General features: G+C 37.3%; 3 protein-coding genes across 5 annotated transcripts in view; 2 read left to right on the top strand and 1 right to left on the bottom strand.

The window, feature by feature from the left end:
- The window catches only part of LOC119632533, a 30968-nt gene extending 25809 nt beyond the window's left edge, over positions 1–5159 (top strand). For both annotated transcript variants that reach the window (XM_038025469.1, XM_038025470.1), the window contains exons 3-8: positions 992–1465; positions 1537–1728; positions 1791–2444; positions 2523–2712; positions 2778–3769; positions 4537–5159. In XM_038025469.1, coding sequence (XP_037881397.1) covers positions 992–1465; positions 1537–1728; positions 1791–2444; positions 2523–2712; positions 2778–3769; positions 4537–5119 — 3085 coding nt within the window. In that variant the 3' untranslated portion in view covers positions 5120–5159. The remainder of the gene's footprint in view (positions 1–991; positions 1466–1536; positions 1729–1790; positions 2445–2522; positions 2713–2777; positions 3770–4536) is intronic.
- A 13688-nt stretch (positions 5160–18847) lies between these two features.
- LOC119632331 overlaps positions 18848–21837 on the top strand; it is a 4053-nt gene continuing 1063 nt past the window's right edge. The window contains exons 1-3 of the mRNA XM_038025182.1: positions 18848–18975; positions 19076–19191; positions 19305–21817. Of these exons, the coding sequence (XP_037881110.1) occupies positions 18848–18975; positions 19076–19191; positions 19305–21817 (2757 nt within the window). The remainder of the gene's footprint in view (positions 18976–19075; positions 19192–19304; positions 21818–21837) is intronic.
- The window catches only part of LOC119631879 (histone chaperone asf1), a 7466-nt gene continuing 5444 nt past the window's right edge, over positions 19816–21837 (bottom strand). The window contains exon 3 of one of the 2 annotated variants that reach the window (XM_038024428.1): positions 19816–19859. The gene's annotated coding sequence lies outside the window, so the exon portion shown is untranslated. Of the gene's footprint in view, positions 19860–19925; positions 19977–21837 lie in introns of those variants that run through there. The other variant, XM_038024427.1, reaches the window with a different exon arrangement.

Below are 21837 nucleotides of genomic sequence, written 5' to 3'. Positions count from 1 at the left end.
ATTAAATATTAAATGCAAAGTAGATCGAAAGAATTTATTGCCGAATATTGGAATTATTTTCAGCCTACGTCATCTTGATTACAGCAAAAAATATTGAAAACATGAGCATAATTCATACATCGTATATATCCCATGAAGAGTGGTTTTTCAATGCATTTTTCAGTTAAACGCTCCTAGTGTTTGATATATACAGATACTAATCTGTGAACCAATGCTAATGGTGACCGATGGCACATGAAATAAATATTTCGCCACTCACTGCTCACCAGAGATTTGCTATTCTACTGGATTAGGGATGTTTTTCCCCTAGCTAAATACCAGGCCAATAATCAGAGGTTTTATAATACTCTCGCGAGCTGAGGTACAGCTATAATTAGCACGAAAGTTTTCGAAAAAATTGTTATCATATGCCAAGCCCGTACACAATGCACCACGGTCATCCAAACACGTGAGGTATCTGAATTTAGATGATAAGATCAATCCTGCTATAGATCTCCCCATGAGGAGAAAATATCGACACAAAAGATGCCTATCATACTCTCCAACCCACCTATAACTTCTCTAGCCCACAAAATTCCATAATACTATAATTGGAGAGGAAAAAGATTTCTCTGCCGGAATCTTCACTTAATATAGGATATTTCCAATATTAGAAACAAGTGCAAATGACTTCCCTAACACTTTTTCTTATAAGGTAATCTAACTGGTTAATCTAATCGTCATATATAAAATTTTACCCAATTTTTCATCAATGCTTAATGAAACTATAAATGATATGAATTCTGATTAATACACGGACTGATACACAATTGAAAAAAAATAGAACGATTTTTATATGGAATTATGAAAACTAAATTTTTCGTATCTGCGAACCGCAAATTGTAGCAAACACTTTAGTCAGCTTTGTTTTGGTTTCCATATGCAGTCAATCAATCGATTGCTGAGCGGTATTAACTACATTTTCGTTCTCTCTTATCTTATTTTTTTGTAGTGTGGCTTGCATTCAGGATGAGCTTAATAATTTAGGGTTAGCGCCCCCGAAACTGCCATATAAAGCGGATATTATATCTCATCATCACAATCATCATCATCAACATGAATTACAAATGAGTGATAGTAGTGCGGAGAATTCCTGCCAACACCGGTGGCCTCCCACCGGAGGATCATTCGCTCATTCAGAGAAACCTATAGGTTGGATGTATGGCTTATTGGGCTGTATGAAACCGGTGCTATCCTTTATTGGTAAGGCCGGCGTGATAGAGATTAAAAATCAAAAAACCGAAGATTGGGAGATACCGTTCGAGGCCATAACTGATTTACATTGGCTGGGTAGCGGAGCACAAGGAGCCGTCTTTAGTGGTCGTTTGAAAAATGAAACAGTAGCCGTTAAAAAGGTGAAAGATGTCAAAGAAACGGATATTAAACATTTAAGAAAATTAGATCACGAGAATATCATCAAATTTAAGTGAGTAAAGGATGGGTCGCAGTGATTTATAAAAAAAGACGAATTTGTTTATGTTAATAAATTTTATGCAGAGGTGTTTGTACGCAATCCCCGGTGTTTTGCATTATAATGGAGTTCTGCCCTTTTGGACCATTGCAGAATATTTTAAAGACCGAAAAAGTAATGAAACCGTCCCGCCTAGTTTCTTGGTCGAAACAAATCGCTTTGGGTATGCAATATTTGCATTCACATAAAATTATTCATCGGGATCTGAAAAGTCCTAAGTAAGTTTGTTAAAAATATTTAAATGAATTTAATGACCTATTCCTACGGAATATATTTGCAGCATACTAATAAGTACAAACGAAACGGTCAAAATCAGTGATTTCGGCACCAGTCGTGAGTGGAACGAGATCAGTACAAAAATGAGTTTCGCTGGCACGGTGGCCTGGATGGCTCCTGAGGTCATACGCAATGAGCCTTGCTCAGAAAAAGTAGACATTTGGTCGTATGGCGTGGTGCTTTGGGAGATGCTAACGTGCGAGATACCGTATAAAGATGTTGATTCATCAGCTATTATCTGGGGTGTCGGCAATAATGCATTAAAGCTTCCTATACCTTCTACTTGTCCTGAAGGTTTTAAACTTTTAATTAACCTTTGCTGGCACGTTAAGCCACGTTGCCGTCCGTCGTTTCGTCACATTTTGTCACACTTGGAAATCGATGGACCCATACTTTTGCGCAAATCTGAGAAAAAATATTTTGAATCGCAACTTTCCTGGAAAGAAGAAGTGAGATCTCACATGAAAGATATGACACAGAATCGCACCAGTATTCATAAATTTGAACAAGACCTGATAAGACGGCGTAGAGCCGAATGGCGTCATGCTCACGACATACGTATGGTCTATGAGAGCAAATTGGAGAAAACGAACCGTTTATATTTGGAATTGAGTGAATGTATGTCGCAGATACAAGAAAAAGAAAAAGAAATAGCGGAGTAAGTTTATATGTGATATGAAAATCAAAAAAGAAAGATTATGAAGAGCCTAAACTATTTTCTAATTGTTCCTATCAGGAGAGAAAAAAAGATCCCCGGTTACAAGCAACCACGACGGTTTACGTTCCGCAAATTTCAAAATTGCCGCCGAAAACCTATTATTAATTCCATGATGATGGTCTCCAATAATTTAGGGCAGCAATCGCAGCAGTTGCATCAGCAGCAACAACAACAATCATCAACACCTGATCCTGAAACTACTCCAGATGTAAGTCTGCACAAATATATACAGTTGCTATGTTTGCTTATCATTTCACTTCTCTCTTCTCTTAGAGTCCTGTTAGATGCGACCTCTATGCTCAACTGGATAGTTGCTCTCTCCAACCAAAATCATACTGTGTGATTCCGCAAAAGAATAAGAAGTCTACGCGCCATCGAAGAATCGGCTCGGGTGGTTTCGCGCCCGCCCCTAAATACAGTCCTTGTCGCGATCGTCGCTATCAAAGTGAACCAGAAAACCGTAAAGTTCAACTGGTTGACACAGAAACTCAAACGGATGCGATGGATGTCAGTGAAACAGATTTCAGTCCAAGCGTTTGCTTTTCACCTCATAATAACCCTATGCCTCTTGCACACTGCCCCGAAATTTTTGATCCACAGTCCCTTAACCAAAAATCTTGCCGGCAAATAAATGAACCACGTACAGCTCCAGTTCAACAGGTCGACAAACTAATACAACAACAACAACAACAACAGCAGCAACTTTACAACTCGTCCTCGCCAACAATAACACCCACAAGTCCAAATGGCAACTCATTGCCTGCCTGCTCTAGTCCGGATCAATTATTGGACGATTTTATGAACAGTAATGAACGTCTCGACGATTGTTGTAGTGACGATGAAAATCTAGAAAATCTCGGCCGCAAGGTAATCGAACTCATCAATGAAAATCGTTTATCGATGCAAACATTATCACCAGCCACCGGTATTAACACCACTACGAATGCAATTACAGTAATAAATAATCATCAGATTACTACTAGAGGAAATTCCAATGTACAGTCGCCTGCGACATTATTGGAAAATGGTAATTCGCAAATTATACAAAATGATGATTGCATCAAAGGGCATAGCGTGGAAATGCTGTCACCACATTTGTCGCTATGTGCTGGCTTCCATAGAAACTCTGGCCGACAGCAAACCAACAGTGATGTAGTAACTGTTTCCAATGCAAATGGAGACTCTAAAGAAGACCTTTGTGAGGATAGTTGGTCGGACGAAGAAGGTGAAGATACCGACTACAATTATTCATTGAAAAGGCGAAGGTATCTTTCATTTTAAATAATTGAACTAATAGAAAGAATGACATTTAAATATTAAAAATATTACCCTTTCATGGGTCAAAATCGTTTTTTTTTTTCATTCGTTATATTAAACTTCATATAGCTTTCTTATGTCACTACTGCCAGTCTACAATTGTCAACAAAATGATAATTTTCCCCTTTTTGTAAGGCTTGAATATTGTACAATTTTCACTTTTGACCTTCGAGTTGGATCTGAAATTTTCCTTTCTTAAAGTCCCCGTGTAACTATTAGGAATGCGTTCATAATAGTCCGAAATCCCTATGTATTTATATAGATGAGTCGCAAAATATAGATGGTAGTTTTAATTTTACCAATTAGCTCTCTCTACGGGCGTGCGACTGAGTTGTAAAAAAAGGTGACTTAAAGTATATACGATATACAAAATGTACGATACCATGTACCAAATATAAGGAACGAATGAATGAGTTTTCGCTGTACCTTGCAATGAAATATATGTAACGTAAGGTCAGATATTAAAATAATCGGCCTAAGCGGAATATGATTTTTTCTTATTTCCTATATTTCTATATGCTTCAAACAAACCGATTCAAATATTGCAGGATTTGCATATTTTAGCATCGTATCTTACAATATTTTTCTTCGTTATCGGCTACTATATGAAACATTTTGAAAAAGTTCATAATTTAGCACCAACTAAAGCTTCATCCCGTGATTATGTAGACATTTTCTTTTCAATTTTATTATATATTTTTTTAAATTATTACAGTATTGGACGCTTGCCAATCGGCCGGGGTATGCGTGCCAGACGATGTTATAAACCTCCAAACGCTCAAAAGATTGCCATACATAAACGTAATTCAGCCATTATATCAGATGAGGAAAACACATCTGAGTACAGCCATTCACCGTCCAGTCAACATTCAACGCTCGAAAGTAACCCTGATGTACCAGAAGCATTACAAAAAATGAAAGCTGCTGCTGCAGAAGTTAGTTCTAATGACTCTTGTACGTCGCAGATAATACCGGAAAATACTATGAAAAATATTAGCGCAGAAGCAGGCGATTCCGAGTCTGAGGCGAGTGAAACTGAATCCGAAGAAGATGAGTCAGATGAAATGCCGACAATTTCCTCAGTTCAAAATAGAGCACAGCAACAAGCGCAACAACATAAATCGCGTAATCCATTGTCTCAATTAGTAAAACATGGAAATCCATCTTCCTTTAACAATAGTAAGAAGCATTTAACGCCATACAGTAGTATGCAAATTAAACAAACGACAACCATTAACCAAAATGATGTTATCTCTATACCGACCTTTGATAAAGACGGCACTGTTAATATGGTTTAAATACACATTAAAGATAAAAAGGGGGAGTAAGAGAAGCGGTATTTACTTACCTTTACCTATGTCACCTTTTTCTCTATGCATTTTTTTTTTTTTTTTTTTGTATTAACGCATAACATACAATTTATATAAATAAATAATGCAAGCGCATATTTAATTAAGCAAATTTCTGATATTATGATGAATACATATGTGTATCGACGTTTGTATCCATTGTACTCACAAAACAAATTCATAATGATTTAGTTCATAATTATAATTAGTTGTAATAATATTATAATATTATCTAGAATATATGTACGTTATAATATTGTCTTAATTATATGCTTACATTACACTATTGTCCCTTCTTTAAGTATGTATGTACTTTTATTATACATATTTGTGTGTTTGTGTGTGTGTTTCTGTATGTGTGTGTGTGTGTGTGTGTGTAATTATATATAGGTATGTGTTTTAAAAAAATGCTGAAAAATATTCTGAAAAAATTAGAAGAAGGAAACAAATTATTCTTATAGTATTGCATTATGATGAAGGTGTAAGATATATATAAATATTTTACTCGTATTAAGAGCTCTCTCTGGTCTAAACAATAAGCTTAACGTGTACTTAAAGTTAACAAATGAATGCATACGCTTGAAACTGATGTAAGTCTGGCTGTACAAGCTCATTACAAAAATTTCGCATCGTTATTAAGCGTTTAGAAGAAATTTTAAGCCCCTATCCAGCTTAAAGAAATTTGCTTTCTTATTTCTTCATTGCGTTCCAAAATATTTTAAACGACAACTGAAGGAAGTGTAAAGCAAAAAAAAAGGAAAACGACGCTTTCATTAGTAAGAATAAGCCTCAGTTATTGTATGGCAACAGTAATCAACAATCATTTTAGCTTAAATCTAAAATTATTGTCAATGTTAATCCCCTTGAGGGATAATACCGCTGCAATGGCTTGAAAAAAAAACATTTTTTTTGCAATTTTTTGGGATGAAACCAGTGTTAGTAGAGCATATTTAAGTATTAGCAAAATATGCTTTTTGAAAATTATTGGCAGCCCCACAGCAGCTCTATCCAGTTATCAGCCCACTACATTTCTAATACAGATTTGATATTAAATATAATCTACATGCTTAAATCTAGAGACGTACGTAGGAATTTTCATAAACGATAAGTTTGCTTTTTAATTGACGAGCATTTGAGTGAAGAAGTTCGATCTTCGACAGAAAAAAAGAAATAGTCTACTATTATTATAGAAAATCCCCCATACACTTGTCTGTTTGGATGTGTGGATTTATGTATGTATTTGTGTGTGTGTGTGTGTTTTTTTAGCTCTGCGGGCTGAAAGTAGAAAATCTTCAAAAGATACTGCTTGTTCTTAGTAGCAGCATGCACGATTCGCCATCCATGGCGCCTACGTGCTAGGAAACTACTCCCCCACACGCTTTTTCTACCACTCTTCCCCGCGGGACCACCGTTAGGTATTACTTCGTGGAGACTGCTTGTCCTTAGCACACTTCCAGTTGTGGGACCACGGTGAAATACACTATTGGCTTCCACACCCTCTGCTCTCCACCTGCTGTTTTTCAAGATGCCGTAGTTCTTTAAGCACTCTGTTTACAAAGTTACCTACGGTGCTTCAGACCTCTTTGCTGGCAGTTAATCCCTCCAATATTTCACTTGGCTCTATTTGGGGTCTGCCATTTTCGAACCTTCTGCAACGAAAGATGCTATGCTCTGCATCTTCGTTCGTTTCCCACCATGCTGGGCAATTTGGTGAGTTGCCGTGCGCGAACCTGAACAGGTACTTTCGGAAACAGCCATGGCCAGTCAAGAACTGGGTGAGGTAGTAATTTACCTCACCGTGTGGCCTTTCACATTTTGTATTTGCAACCGCATTTTGCAACCACTACGATTGCTATAACATTGGGAAAGCCGATAATCGTTACTCCGGCGGGAAGGTTACGCTCAAAACCATCGTTATACGTTATGTTCCACAAGAGGGGACCAAGGACTGATCCCTGTGGGACACCCGCCGTTACTTTATGCGACTCTTTTCCATTGTCGCTATCACATACTAACGTGCGGTTCGAAAAGTAGCTTGTTATTATCTCCAGTATATACCTTGGAGCCCGCTTTCTTATGAGAGCTTTACGAATAATCCCCCAGCCTGTCGAATCGAAGGCGTTTTTCACGTCTAGCGTAACGACGGCGCAATACTTTTTATCACCGTCCCTCCGGCTGCAGCGTTTGAGGCAAGCGCCGCAACATGGTTTATGGCTTCTATCGTAGACAGCGGTCTCCTGGTTATACTAGAGAGCACTTCTTTCTTCGACCACGACTAGCAGGCGTCCATATACGATCCTTTCCAATACCTTGCCCATTGTATCTAAAAGCCAGATGGGTTGGTATGACGATGGCTTGTTCGGTGGCTTATTAGCCTTCGTAATGAGGACCAACTTTTGGACCTTCCATTCATTTGGGAATATCCTTTCTTCCAGACACCTTTACAGCATCGTCATGAAGACGTCCGGCTTCCTTCGTATCGCTGCCTTTAAAGCCTTGTTTGGGACTCCATCCGGGCCAGGAGTTTTTTCGTCCCCAATCCTTTTGCAAGCGCTCAAAAGCTCGTCATCAGTAATGGCTGGTATTGCTTCGTCTTGCCGTGGAAGTCTACCAACACATACGACGGCCTCTGCGGAAAGAGTGTTGCTACTATTCGCCGGAGCGTGAACGGACACGTTATTTGCGGCGTTCTCTGTCCTTTGACCTTTTTCAGAACGACTTTATATGTCATTCCCCAAGGATTGTCACTGCGCAAGTCTCTGTAGAGTGTAAGCAGTTCATTAAAGTTGGCTCCTCCCCTCGAGCGCTGCACCTATCGTTTGGCTTTCAAGCAGTTCGCCCCCAAGGGCGCTATCACATCGGTCCACCAATAACGCGGAGATCCTCTTCTGCCTGTATTTCTTTTTCGAGGCATGGCCACCTTGCATGCTTCTACAAGCAGCTTCGTCACGTTTTCCTGGAGTTGGACAGCCATGTTATCACTCCTTTCGTAGGAGTTCATGATGATGTTAAAGACATCCCGTCGAAGAGTGAGTCTCTCCACTTAGATCCGGTAGTTTTGGGCCACCTATTTCATCCGCTTTCTCTGTTTTCTATCTGGAGGAAGATGGCCTGATGATCGCTGTTTGTATACTCTTTACTCAACGACCACTTGCATCTTGCCACTAGGCCGTCGCTAACAAAAATGAGGTCTACTTTCGACACCCTTCCTGCCTTACGAAACGTATCCCTCCGCCCATCATTCAGGAGAGATACTTTCAGCACGGCGAATGCCTCCAACAAGCTGCGTCCTCTCGCATTGCAGGCGCTACTGCTCCACACAAACGCCCAAGCATTGAGCTCCCCCGCAATTATTACTGACGGTTTCTCTCGGGCGCCTTCTACGAGTTCGTCTAGCATGCGCTGGAATTCGCCTTGTGTCCAGATTGGAGGAGCGTAGCAACTGTAGCAGCATAAATTTTTAAATGTCGCCCTAACGAATCTCCTGTGCTGGCAGTCTACGTCCAAAAGTGGTGTAGGTGCAGGCGCCTAAACTGCTGCTTTTTTGGACGCATCAATTACCCAGATACCCTGCCCTGCCCTTCGATATGGTTCGCTCAATAGTACCAGCTCCGCCTCTTTCTCAAAGACCTTTTGCCGAAGTAGGTCATGAGCTGCTTCGCCGAAGTTGAGATTAATCTCCATTATTCTCATTTCCGCGGTCTAATGGCCAGTGCCCACTTGAGCAGCGGACATTCCCGCCACGTGCTTTGCATCCACATTCGGCGTTTTCCTGAAGAACGTGCAAGAAAGCTCCTAGGTGCAGCTTTTCGCAATATGGCGTTCTTCTTCACGCCCCCGACAAGCCTTTGATCGGTCAGATGGGCCCGCATGTTGCTTCACCATATGCCCAAACTCTAGATATCGGAAGCATCTCAACACGGGTACGCGATCTCTAATCCTAGAGATTAACCAGCCTATGCGCAGTTTTCCGACTACCAATAGTTTAGTGGCTTCTTCCTGTAGGCTTATCAGCGCCGTCTGCGTTCCGCTACATTTTTTCCTCAAATTTACCACTTCTGCGGTTGTCACGCCATATTGGGTCTTAAGTGCGTTGCTTATGTCCTCCCTGGTGGTGACTTCGCCGATGTCTTTGCACTCAACCATTTTGCGTTGTTGCAGACACCTGACTTCTGCCTCCCCTCCTAAAAAGGAGCCCACTGCCACTATCAGCTCTTCTGCCTTCCCTCCGCTCTCGTTTAGTTGGAGCAGAAGCTCGCCTTTCTGCGTTCTTCTTATTTTCTGCACTGCCTCACCAATTGCTGTTCGTCTTTCACCTTACGGAGCATATCCGCATAGGAAAGCCCGTCTTTAGCCTATATGGTAATAGCATCGGGTCTTCCCCTAAGAGGTCTTTTTGGCCGGTCTGCCTGTTTTTCCTTTTTCGTGTTGGCTCCGACTTTCACCCATTTCACGTCCCTCGATGGGTGGTGGCCGTCAGATACGTCTGCCGCGTGCTGTTCGGCAGCCCCGGTATGGTGGCTACGTTATGGCGTTTGGTGGGCGGCGTGTCCACTTCCCCGGGCTGCTTACGTTTACGCGCCCCAGGCTGTATTCGCTTCGCCTCGCTTGCATTCTGCAGGTTTGCGAGCCACCGTCACTTTGCTCCATCACCTTTTACGCGCATGTGCGCGGCGAAGTTTGGAAACTCTCATCACTAGTTTCCCTGCGAATAGTGCCTACAGCGTCCTTTTTAATACGGCATTTTTCACACATCGTTCTAATGCCGTCTATTGTGTCGCACAGTTGTTGGTTTACGTGCCGGCTATTTCCATCATTCTCCTGTAGCATCACCACCAAATCCTTTGTATAGCCGCCCAGCTTTACGAAGGCTGCCGCGTTCTCCACATCTGCTGGTGTGTGGCTTGACTTCTCGGGGAGCATTTGTCCGAGATAAGAGTGCGTTTGCACTCCTACTGGCGGCCTCATTATACTTCCGCTCACTTGAAGTGGCTCAAACTACCGGCGTGGCCCCTAGTGCCCATGGCACATACGTACTAAAAAGTACGTAAGAGAGCTCGTTGCCGCGATGCCCTTCGTAAACGCGGCTCATCTCGTCGGCCAAAATGTGGACTGACAAAGTGCCAACTAGTACTGCTTCTTCCGACACGGTACGGAATGAGCAAATCTGCCTCAGGGCGCTAAGGCGATATATCGCCGCCAATTTTCGGAGTGCCGTCTTTACAGTCAGTGCACCCGCTCATACTGGGCTCGCATGCATAATGATTGAGGTCACCACCATGGCTACGACCTTCCTCTTAGCTCTTTTAGCTGTTTTAAGCCCACCCACATTTGGCATAATCCTTGCCAGTTCCGTCTATATGCCGGCCGCTTTCTTCGCCACATACTCAATATTATGCCTGAAGTTGAGGCTGTGGTCAATTATGACTCCCAGATATTTGAGTGCACTATGTGATCCCCGATTCTTATCTTGCACGTCTCTTGTTTTACGTTCAGCCAGCTCTAGGCCCACCTTCTTTAGCCACGCCTTGATGCGCATGATTGCCTAGGTAACTTTCACTTCTATGTCTGCAATTTGCTTTGCGACCACCACTATCGCTACATCGTCGGCGAATCAAATACTTATTGTGCTGGCGCGCAGCTGCCACTTCAGGACGTCGACATACATGATATTCCACAAGAGAGGGCCAAGAACTGACCCTTGTGGGACGCCTGCTGATATTTTACACAATTCTATGCTTGTCGCTTTCATACACCAATGTACGGTTCGACAGATAGCTCGTTATGACATCTAATACATATCTTAGAACCTGCGCTCTTATAAGCGCCTTACAGATAGCTCCTCAATCCGCCGAGTTAAAGGCGTTTTAACGTCCAGTGTAATCAGGGCACAGTATTCCTTGGCGCCATCTGTCCCCGGCTGTGGCGTCGGATGTCTGCTTCACTAGGTGTTTTATGGCATCTATTGTTGACCGCGCTCTCCTAATCCTACTGGTTATTGGGTAGAGCACCATTTTCTTCGGCTACTAGCAGAAAACGCTCGTATATTGATGACTCAAACAGGTTGCCCATCGTATCCAGGAGACAGATAGGCCTTTATGACGACAGTTTAGCCGATGGCTTGTTACTTTTAGGGATCAGGACCAACTTCTGCATCTTCCACTTTTCTGGGAAGACTCTCTCTCTGAGACATTGTTGCAGGCGCTGAGAAAATATCTCCGGTTTCACCTTAACAGCAACCTTCAGGGTTATATTAGGAATTCCATTCGAACCAGAGGCCTTTTTTTTTTCTTTCTTTTGCAGGTCTCCCGTAGTAACAATCGGAAGTGGCTCTTGTTCCTTTCCAAGAAAACCCACCGCCACATATGGCCGCCTTTGCGCGAAGAGTGTTCGAGAGCCTCGAAATAGTTTCTCTTGCGGCGCCTAATGGCTTTCTTCAGGTCTCCGCGTAGGGGTGTGTGTGTGTTTGCGTGTGTGTGTGTATGCGTGTGTGTTGAGAATGCAACTTATTAAAAGGCATTGCAAAAAACTCGAATGACGAGCATGAAAATTAGATGACTTTTTTCATGAGCCGTTTCGAAAAATCGTGGTTGGAGAACAAAAGTTTTAAAGTTTTCAAACGTATTGTAGATAGTCTTTATTACTATATAACAAATTCTTTATTATTTTTGTTTGCAGTTACAAGACCATAAAAATACCCTTCCAAACTTTAAAATACACTTCATCTTTCTAAATTCGGAAAGATTTTTTCCTTGAAAGTGCTCGTTTTAATAAATCTGGGGAAGACAGAATTACACAATTTAGGAATGACAAACAAAATGGCAGAAAAAAAGATAATTCAATAACTGAATTTATAATCAACAAAAAAAAACGTTTAATTTCATGACGGAAACACTTCGAAAAGCTTTTGAATTATTCTCAGTCTCTTATCTGCTCAACAATCATCCTAATGAAGCTGTGCTAACACATTTTTGTTCGGATAAGCTGCTAAATACATGTAAATACTTTGCAAAGACATTTGTTAATTGATTAGAGGAACTAGAACCCGACTGGAGAGACATGAAAAAATTCGTGTTAGATAATACCTTTTTTCTACATGTTCTAGAAGGTCCAAAATATTTATTTAAAAAAAATTTTTTTTTAAATTTACCCTTGAAACCCGAAACATTTTCACGAGTCGAAAATTCACATTAAAACAGTTCTAAATTTTATATGCAACATGTTTTTTTATTTGGAAACGTTATGTTTTACTTCTTAAATTCAATTTTTATTTCTATTTATAACAAATTACGCCGGGCGCGACTATGATCCGTTAAACACAAACTAAAGTTTTTGCTATATATACGAACTAAAGTTCTCACTATATATACCGATTAAAATGGAAAACATCTTTTTTACAGCAGAACGCGAATATGATGAATTTGCAAATGTTTTTCCATTCTTTTAGAGAGAACATTGTTAAGGATATCTCTATAGTTAAAGCTTGATTTGATTCGTAAAGGAGATAATATTGGTTCTCCATATACCAACTGTAAAAATATCCTTCGTTCATATAGAGTGCCGTATAGTTAAGCGAAAGCTGAAGTTTTAGCTCAAAAGTTCATGAAGGAATGGTTAAAAACAAATGGACAAATATATTTGGAAATTAGGCCCTTGGCTCTAACGTCTTTCACACAAAAAGAAAATGCCGAGAGTGAGATTACCTTACGAGGCTATTGATCAATCGATCACCTCTAATACTTTGTTCGTGTTCTTTTGCAATTCAGCATATCCGCAGCAGTTGATTCGCTGTGCTGTCTAAAAAGGATTCAATCACTATTTTCCAAATTCCTTCCGAAGCAGTTACGTTGAACCTACTATAACAAATGTCTTTCTTTCGTAATTGTTTTCCCGCTTATTCATGTGTATTGCATATAAAGGGAAGATCGGTTGGGAGGTACATCTGCTTACGGTTTTTTTTTTTGTTTTTTCTTTTTGTTATATTTTCTTTAGATTGCGTTTGAAGAAAAAATCTGAATTTGTTATTGATTTCGACAGAGGAAAATTTTATCAAAAACATATTCAAAGAAATATGTGCAACTTAAGAAAAGGACAAGCAAAATTATATGGCAGAGAAACTCCGACAATGTGTATAACGCTATAGACAACCGGCTTATTACATAAATCAAAATATCAATGAAATTCGACTGACCATTTGAAGAATCTGGTTGTATTCTCTTCATCGGGGTCTATTATCTCAATGGGAGATCACAGAGATGGTATATAATTTTAACATTTGGGAAGAGATTATTTCGAGTTTATTTCCTCTACGTCACTCATGCATAAATGCAATAATTTCTTCCAAGCAACTACTACTTATAAAACTTACATAAGCTCAAATAGCATTAGGTTCCAAATCGATTCGGTTAACTGTCCATTTCTGACTTTCTCAAAATAGCAAACATTGGTATTGAAAAATATGAAATCTGTTCACGGTTCATATTTCATAGTGAGAACGATTAGGCTATAAAGCGTTATCTACGCACGATAAGAGAAAAACATTTAGTCAGTAATTTATTGGTAACAAATTATCAAATTCAGTAGATTTCAAATACTTTGAAATTTCGATAATTTCTATACAATACTTAACTCCCTATAGCAATGTTATGCGAATTATTTCTCGTGTTATGTGAATGGTTTAGATTTTAAATTAATGCAAAATTTCACAATTTTGTATACCTACTTGGTACGCCTTTTTTTTTTTTTTTTTGCTGATATTTTTAGTTAGAGCTGGTCTCAAATTATTAATTATATTTTTAAGGCAATTTTTCAAACCGAGAGAACTGATATAATAGAATTAAAAATAATATGATAAATAAAATATTAATTGTAGAAACGCTTAGCATAAAATTGTCGCTCACATTTTCATTGTGTTGCATCAAAAAGTTTGAAAATTCTTTTAATTTCTTTATATGATTTTTTATATGAAACCTTACAATCTTGAATATAAATCCAAATCATTTAAATGCGAAAATCCTTAGGGAGGTTAGCGATAAAATAATAGAAAACATAACATCGACAATTATAAGATCGCCGCACGTGAGAAGTGTTATCAATTTGAAAATACACATCAAATGCGTAGCCTTCATGAAAAATGTTCAACTGGAGATAAGAGCGAAAAAAATCGAAACGTGTATTGCTTTATTAAAATATGCCACCCATGTACATTTAATTAAACCGTTTCAATATGTTAATAACAATCAGTATTTCGGTTTATCGATCAAAACTGTTTTTACTTTCATTAATTTGATGATACTGCGAAATGTGTTTGCTTTTATATAAGAACATGTTTTGCTTTGTTAGTGACGCTCATATCTGCATCTAAATATTTTTCCTACTTTCAGATAGCAATATCTGCCTATCGCCTATGCTTAGATTTATACACAGACCAAGAAGAACATTCTCAGTTAAGAATATATACATATATATATATATACAAAAACTTTTTTTTTACACGGTAGATACCGTGCAAAAAACAAATTGTGTAAAAAAATGCATACAACGTATGATAAATTTGCGAATAAGGTCCGATAGTTTAAAAAATCGTGTATGATGGGAAAACTCGAAATATTTTCCCAAAAAGCTATGCAAAAAAAATAATAATGAAATCCATATTAAATGTTTGTAAATCAAGAAACATTTATTTTTATTATAAAAAAACAAAAAAATTTTAATTAGTATGCAATTTAAATTCACTCCATAAGTACAACATAAAAATTGAAATTGAAATTAGGAATTTGGAACCAATTTCGAAACTATGCATCGCTACTAATGACGAGCATGCACATTTCTTAGGAAGTGCACTAAAAATGCTATCATCAGTAGATATGATTCAAATCAAGAATTTCGCTCGTTATTAACGGTTTAGCAGTAGTAGACGAAGTCGCTAACCTATGCGTGGCACTAAACCAACCGACTACTGATTGTATTTTGTTGCCGCATGCATAAGTTTCTGTAAGGCAATTATAAAATTTGAAAAAAATGTCGTTAGGATTCGGCGCTAGACTGAACAACTCGTGTAAAAAAGCGCGTTCGTTCTTATCAGTGAACCGTGTTATTTTAAAATCGGATAAAAAAGACCGCGTAAAAAAAGAATTGCTATATATATATATAGCAAATTGAAATCGTCTACCTCAATGGTGGTCAACAGGCGGATATGATTAAATCTTCTCATATTTTTGCGGTAGCACAATAATAATGAAAAAAATAAGTCTAACAATCATAACAACAATAATAATAATAATAATAATGTTTGGAATAGTATAACTAGCTTTAAATATATTTAGTGTGTTATAATTTCGGTTAAAAGTAATTCAATTTTTTTTTTAGTATTTTAATTTCATATAATTTGTTTCATAGATTTTTAAGTAAAAAAATCAAATTTTTGTTGCTAAGCATGTATTTCGCTTAAACAAAACCCATTATCATAGCTCCCACTAAGTACATAATTCTAAATTATTTCTTGCACAAAATTATCTTATTGCTTCAGTGCCTTAATGCAAAATAATTCATATTATTATGCTGCATTAAATACAAATTTTCACATTAGAGAAAAAAGAAAAAAAAAAAAAATTAAAAAATAAAAATGAAAAACAACGTAAAAATAAAATATTTTAGCGTCTAAGCGTAAATTTATATTAAATAATTATATTTTAAGTCTTTATTCGAGAAAAAACAAAAGAAAAAAATAATACACGTATAGCATAAGACCAGTAATATAGTCAGAGGGGTAAGAAAGCAACGTTCGCGCTTAAACGCGAATCCGTTATATCCATCATCGGCAAGTATTTTTAATTTCATTCCCTTTTGAATTGCTTCTCTTTTCTTCTCTTTATCTTGTCTTTTTTGTTCCTATCACAAATCATCTTCAATTGTAAAGGCGTGCTTTATGCATAAGATGTAAATACATATTCATATAGAATATAAATAACTGTCAGAAATCTATTTATTCTGTTTTTCGTTAATTTAATTTCGTGATCAGCATCTCACACCCAAAATAAAGCATGAATCGAGCTACGAAGCGACAATGGTGATAACCAACTTTGCGAATTATTATAAATTCCGAGTTTATTTTAAGCATTTATCTTTTTTGGCTCAATCTTTTTGTTTTTGCATGCATGCAAGGACAGAGACGACGAATTTGCATTTATTTTTCAATTAATATTAGAAAAATGAAGTAAGAAATTTGGGGAATATATTTATTTTGAATAAAATTTAAGGGTAAATGTGGATTACCGCAAGACAACAGAAGAAAAACGCGCGGCCATCGATCATTAATCCGTTTTGCAAATTATTTAACATTCAGAGTTTACTCAATTTTGTGTAAAAATTTACACGTACATGAAACTAAGCATTTTATCATGCCCCCTCATAGCTTCATCCTTTAGAGAATGCATAAAATCTATATTTTCTTGATTGGCTTGAGATTGTTACTCTGTTTTAACTTTACCGGAAGTTGTTCGCTGGTTAAACGAATATATATAAAGTAAGAAGCATGAAAGAAAACACAGGTATTCTATTTTGTTTATATATATATATATATATATATATATATATATATAGAATAAAAAAGATTCAATTACAACGATAACTACGAATAGATGAAATAATTTAAATTAACGAGTAATACGTCTTTAGATTATAAACAAATACACCTTAGAGACTTACTTCGAACAAGAAAAATTCTACCCTGAAATTTCGATTCTTTTAACACAACAAATTAGCACACATTAGCTTCGCAAGACCGACGATTAATTATAGACTTAGCCCCTTATTTTTATTGTAAATTACTGAAAATCGCCCATCTTATCGCGATATGACATAAAAATCCTTAATATTCATAGTGACTTTTATATAATAGAGAATTAAAGAAATAAACCGAAATTTAATGAAATAAATTTATATGACAGATCAACATTTCCTAGAGCAAATTTCATTGCAAAATACGAAAAGTGGAGATTTGTTGCATTTATATGAAAGGGACTTAAGAAACTGCATTCCTTTTTTTTATTTTTATTGATTTTTCTGTCGAAAAAATAATCCGATCTAACTCATTTTTAAGAAAATTCGTCCTTGAGCCAAAAGATGTGAGACTTCTTTAAAATATGCCGGAAATTGTAGATTATATAGGTATACATGAGAAGGAAAGGCGGATAGATAAACTTAAATGTATTCACAAATTGTCTCTCAATCGATTGGTACGTGAGTCTATGTCAATTTTTATAAATATTACATACTCTCTTCTCACTCGTCCGAACTTAATACACCCTTATATCACAGGTGATATAAAGTAGGAATGAGAAACTCTGCTGATCGATGCACTGCCGACACGTTCGTATCTTTCGCGTTCGATCGAAATTAATATTTCTAAATATTTTCAAATTTATTTTACTTGGGGATAATTGTAATTCACCATGGTTGTGGATATGGATGCTGATGCATATTTAGTCCCATTTTAAGTTATATCTTTAGAAATCTATTGAGGGAACTTATAAAAATGTACATCAGACTACAATAGTCTTTCCTCTCCTTCGTTTCTCTTTCTCGCCCGCCCTCCCCCCTCCCCACTTCCACCACCGAGGACTCTTTTCCAATTGAGTATAGTGTTTATAGCTTCGCGGCTCCGACGGACTGAAAGTGTATATTAATCTCAATACTAATAATTTTCAATTTGCAAGTTTGAAAATAACTCCGATGATGGGTATAACGATAAAAAACAAAAAAAATAAACATAAAACATGTAGACAAGTATAAGCGAAAATTATAATATTATAGTTTAATTAATGCATACATACGCTAACTTCAGATATGTATACAAAATGCAGATAAAAAAAAACTACAAGCTCTGGAAAAAACGTTTAATATGAATTAAAATATATACTTACGTATGTATAGATACGTACATATATACACACATATAAATATATGAAATTACATAAATAATGATGAACATTTTCGAGACGTTTTATTTCATCGTATAAAGTCTTGCGAAAAGACTAACAAAGATAGATATAGCGGCGGCTGGGCCCCCTTCATTTCCTTACAAACTCCTCTAGTCGAAAACATTATCTTGGTTTTAATATTATGCAGATTAATATGGTTTCATAAAGTTATGGCCTGTTAAAAACACATACCGGCATTTGCTTCTACTGCAGAAATATATGCGAATTTGTAAACGAATCCACCGATGAAAACAACAAGAAAAAAAAAAAAAAATGAAAAGAAAAAGAAAAGAAAAGAAAAAATATCTAAATAAACAAATAAATTGAGCAAAAAAAAATTTAATAAAATTTTGAAATTTTTAATACCGAAAATTCCATGCATATGTCATTGTTTCGAGAAATGTGTATAAAAGATGAAGAAGAAGACAGGTTCATACGAATCGAATTGAAAAGAACTGAACTATTTGAAAAAAACAAGCCATTCCAAAGTCGTCAAATGTCTTCAAAAATTTATCAAAAACGAGAAAAATTTTCCAATTATTTTTTTTTTATTATTCATAAAGATTAACCAAAATATTCATTGATAAAAAAATTGCAAATATTTAATAAAAGTATTAAATATTTATTTTTGTACGTGTTTTATTTAAAAAACAAAAAAATAGAAAACTAAAATTTTTTATTGTAATCTTAAAAAATCATGGAATCGGCTCAACAATGTGGTTGTAACGATTGTCTCAGGACAGTACCGCCGCCTGACATACCAAGGCCGTTATGTCAATGCTGTTGTCCGCCACCACCACCACAACGGACAATCTTATGCGGAGGGTAATGCATTTGAGGATAGATTTTTTTTTCTTTCATTTTTAATCTATGTTTAAAATTCAACTCAAATCGTAATCGTTTTATATATATGCATATAATTTTGTAGACAAAAATTAGAGCCATTGAATAAACCAGAACCGGAGTGTAGTCCAAAACTCTGTTCAATATTTGGTAAACATGACACAGATCCATATCCAGAAAAACCATGTATAACAAAACGTAAGTATAAGTTGATAGAGTAAATGAATTAAAAAGGAAAGACTTTGAAAGACTTTTTTATCGATTGGTTGAACGGAGATGTTTTAATTTATGGTTTGTGGCCTTTCTTACAGCTAAAAAAGAAAAGAATGAAAATTATAATTCTCTTGGCTCACCCATTGGTCTCGTCAGTTCCAATGTTAATTTCAAAAATGACGGTAAGGGACCTGACATTGCTGAGGTTCGTTATGCCACGTATTTGAAAGCGTTTGCTCGCTTACATGTAAATCCGGAAACTGTCTGGAATTCATTAGTTATCGATGAGGTGATGAAAGACGGTCTTCTCTTATGTTCTGCATCTGAAAGAGAAGAAAATCTACCTATATCTTCCCCCGATATATATGCCTCACATGAACGGGGTATATTACGGGAATTTGAACTGGTCGGATGTAACTTTCAAGTTGAATTGATGGGCAAATTTCGTTTGGTGAAAACATCCACCGATACGCCAGGTGAAGCAGGTGATGGTAATAATCCAGATTTGCCACTTGTAGAAAATATTAAATCTGCTCTGAAGGCTTTCTTTCGCAAGCATAAATATTGTTTGCTATCAGTTGGACAATTTTACGTGATGATCTGGCATACGAGAGGAGCATTCTTCATATTCGATGTGGGCGGTCGTAGACTCTCTGATTTCAATTCGGATAAGGAGAAGGGAGTAGCGATGTTAATATGCTTAAAAACCTTAGATAACGTCAGGCACTTAATTTTAAATTTAAGCGACTTATCTAAGGATGATCCATGCACTATGCGTGAAATGAAAATCGTAAAATTAGTCACGCCCTCTGGTAATATAATACAAAGGGAATATGGCCCTCGACAACATGAATATGAAATTGCTAGTGATGATTATGCCTATCTGAAGGGAAAGTTACATTTATCCTTAAATCGCGGCGAATTACTACGCAATCGTAGTGCTTTGCCAGCGGGTGTAACTGCTATGTTAGTATCGAAAATTGACCATCCAGCTACATGGAATAGAAAAATGGTCGATAAAATTATATGCTTTGGTGTTAACTTTTGTCAAGCTTGTTGGATTAAATGTACCAGCACAGATCCTATAGATGTTGATGAATTTCCATCTTATTTCAACATTGGGCAGTTTCGAGCACATATAGAATTAATCCCCCGAAAATACGAAGGTATATGGCGTTGTGTACCTGGTTACAAATTTACGGATTTGGCTCAAACTCTCGAAAGGGCTTTCCAAATGGGTGACACGAAATTGCTGTTCCAAATTAATTTCCAAATGTATGCCATTTGGAAACAGAATGATTTCATATATCTGTTCGATCCATTCCGTCATCGAATAGTGGGCATGCCTAACCAGCCAAGCAAAGTAGAAGACATGGAAAAGCATGCAACTGTAAGAATGTTTCGGTCTTTCGATGTATTTATGACGGTCTTCAATGCGATATTATTAGATTCGAATAGATCCAGCCCATTCTATTTACATGTTCTGAAGATCCGCAACATACAATTAAAAGAGAAAAAAGACGGTACACCTGCACCAGAAGAAGAACCCCAACTAGGTCCTGATGGAGAAGTGAAGTCCTTAAATGAAGTTATTTGCTTTGAAGAATCCGAGGATATGTGTCAAAAGATGTTGGGCGAGATTAGTGACTATGAGGACGAGGACTTATTCTCTGCTGTATTTGAATTAGAACTAAAGACATCGTCTAGTGAGGTAGAAATAATGGAAGAGGAAGAAGAAGGCGGTGGAGGTCCACTTGAAGAACTGGAAGGTGTGGAATCGTCATCAACAGATGATGAGGAAGGTGCAAAAAAAGGCGGGAAACATGGTAAAAGCGGCAAAGATGGTAAAGGCGGCAAAGGCGGTAAAGGCGGTAAAGGTGGCAAAGGCGGTAAGGGCGGAAAGGGTGGCAAGAGCGGCAGGGGTGGTAAAGGCAAAAAAGGTAAAGGTGCCCAAGATGTTGACGGTGATGTAGACGATGAGCAGGAGCAAAGAGATGGCGGTACTAAGGGAAAGAGAGGACAAAAAAGCAGCGCACGAGCCAAACGTATTTCCGCCGATGAATCAAAAGCAGCTCAAGGAGAACTAGATAAGAAAAAGGAAGAATTAGATAAACAAAAACAAACGGAACAAGATAAAATAAAGTTATCAGAAATGGAGAGACAAAAGCAAGCAGAATCCGATAAATTAAAGGCAGCGGAACTTGATAGTATGAAACAACAAACGTTTGGAGATAAACTAAAGCAAGCTGAACAGGATTATCTAAAACAGCAAGAACTAGATAAACTCAAAAAATTGGAACAAGATAAAATCAAGAAGTTGGAACAAGATAAACTCGAACAGTTGGAACAAGATAAATTGAAACAAGCAGAACTGGATAAGATAAAACAAGCAGAGCTGGATAAATTAAAACAAGCAGAGCTGGATAAATTAAAACAAGCAGAGCTGGATAAACAAAAAAAAGCACCAGAGCTTGATAAACAAAGGAAAGCAGAGTTAGATAAGCTGAAGCAAGCAGAACTGGATAATAAGCAGAAGTTAGCAGAGCTAGATAAAATGAAGCAAAATGAGCTTGATAGACAAAGGCAAGCAGAATTGGATAAACAAAAACAAGCAGAAATGGATAAACAAAA

The sequence above is a fragment of the Glossina fuscipes genome, unplaced genomic scaffold (assembly GCF_014805625.2).
Source record: "Glossina fuscipes isolate IAEA_lab_2018 unplaced genomic scaffold, Yale_Gfus_2 1, whole genome shotgun sequence".
In the NCBI taxonomy this organism is placed as follows: domain Eukaryota; kingdom Metazoa; phylum Arthropoda; class Insecta; order Diptera; family Glossinidae; genus Glossina; species Glossina fuscipes.
This window is presented reverse-complemented; position numbering and strand designations above follow the sequence as displayed.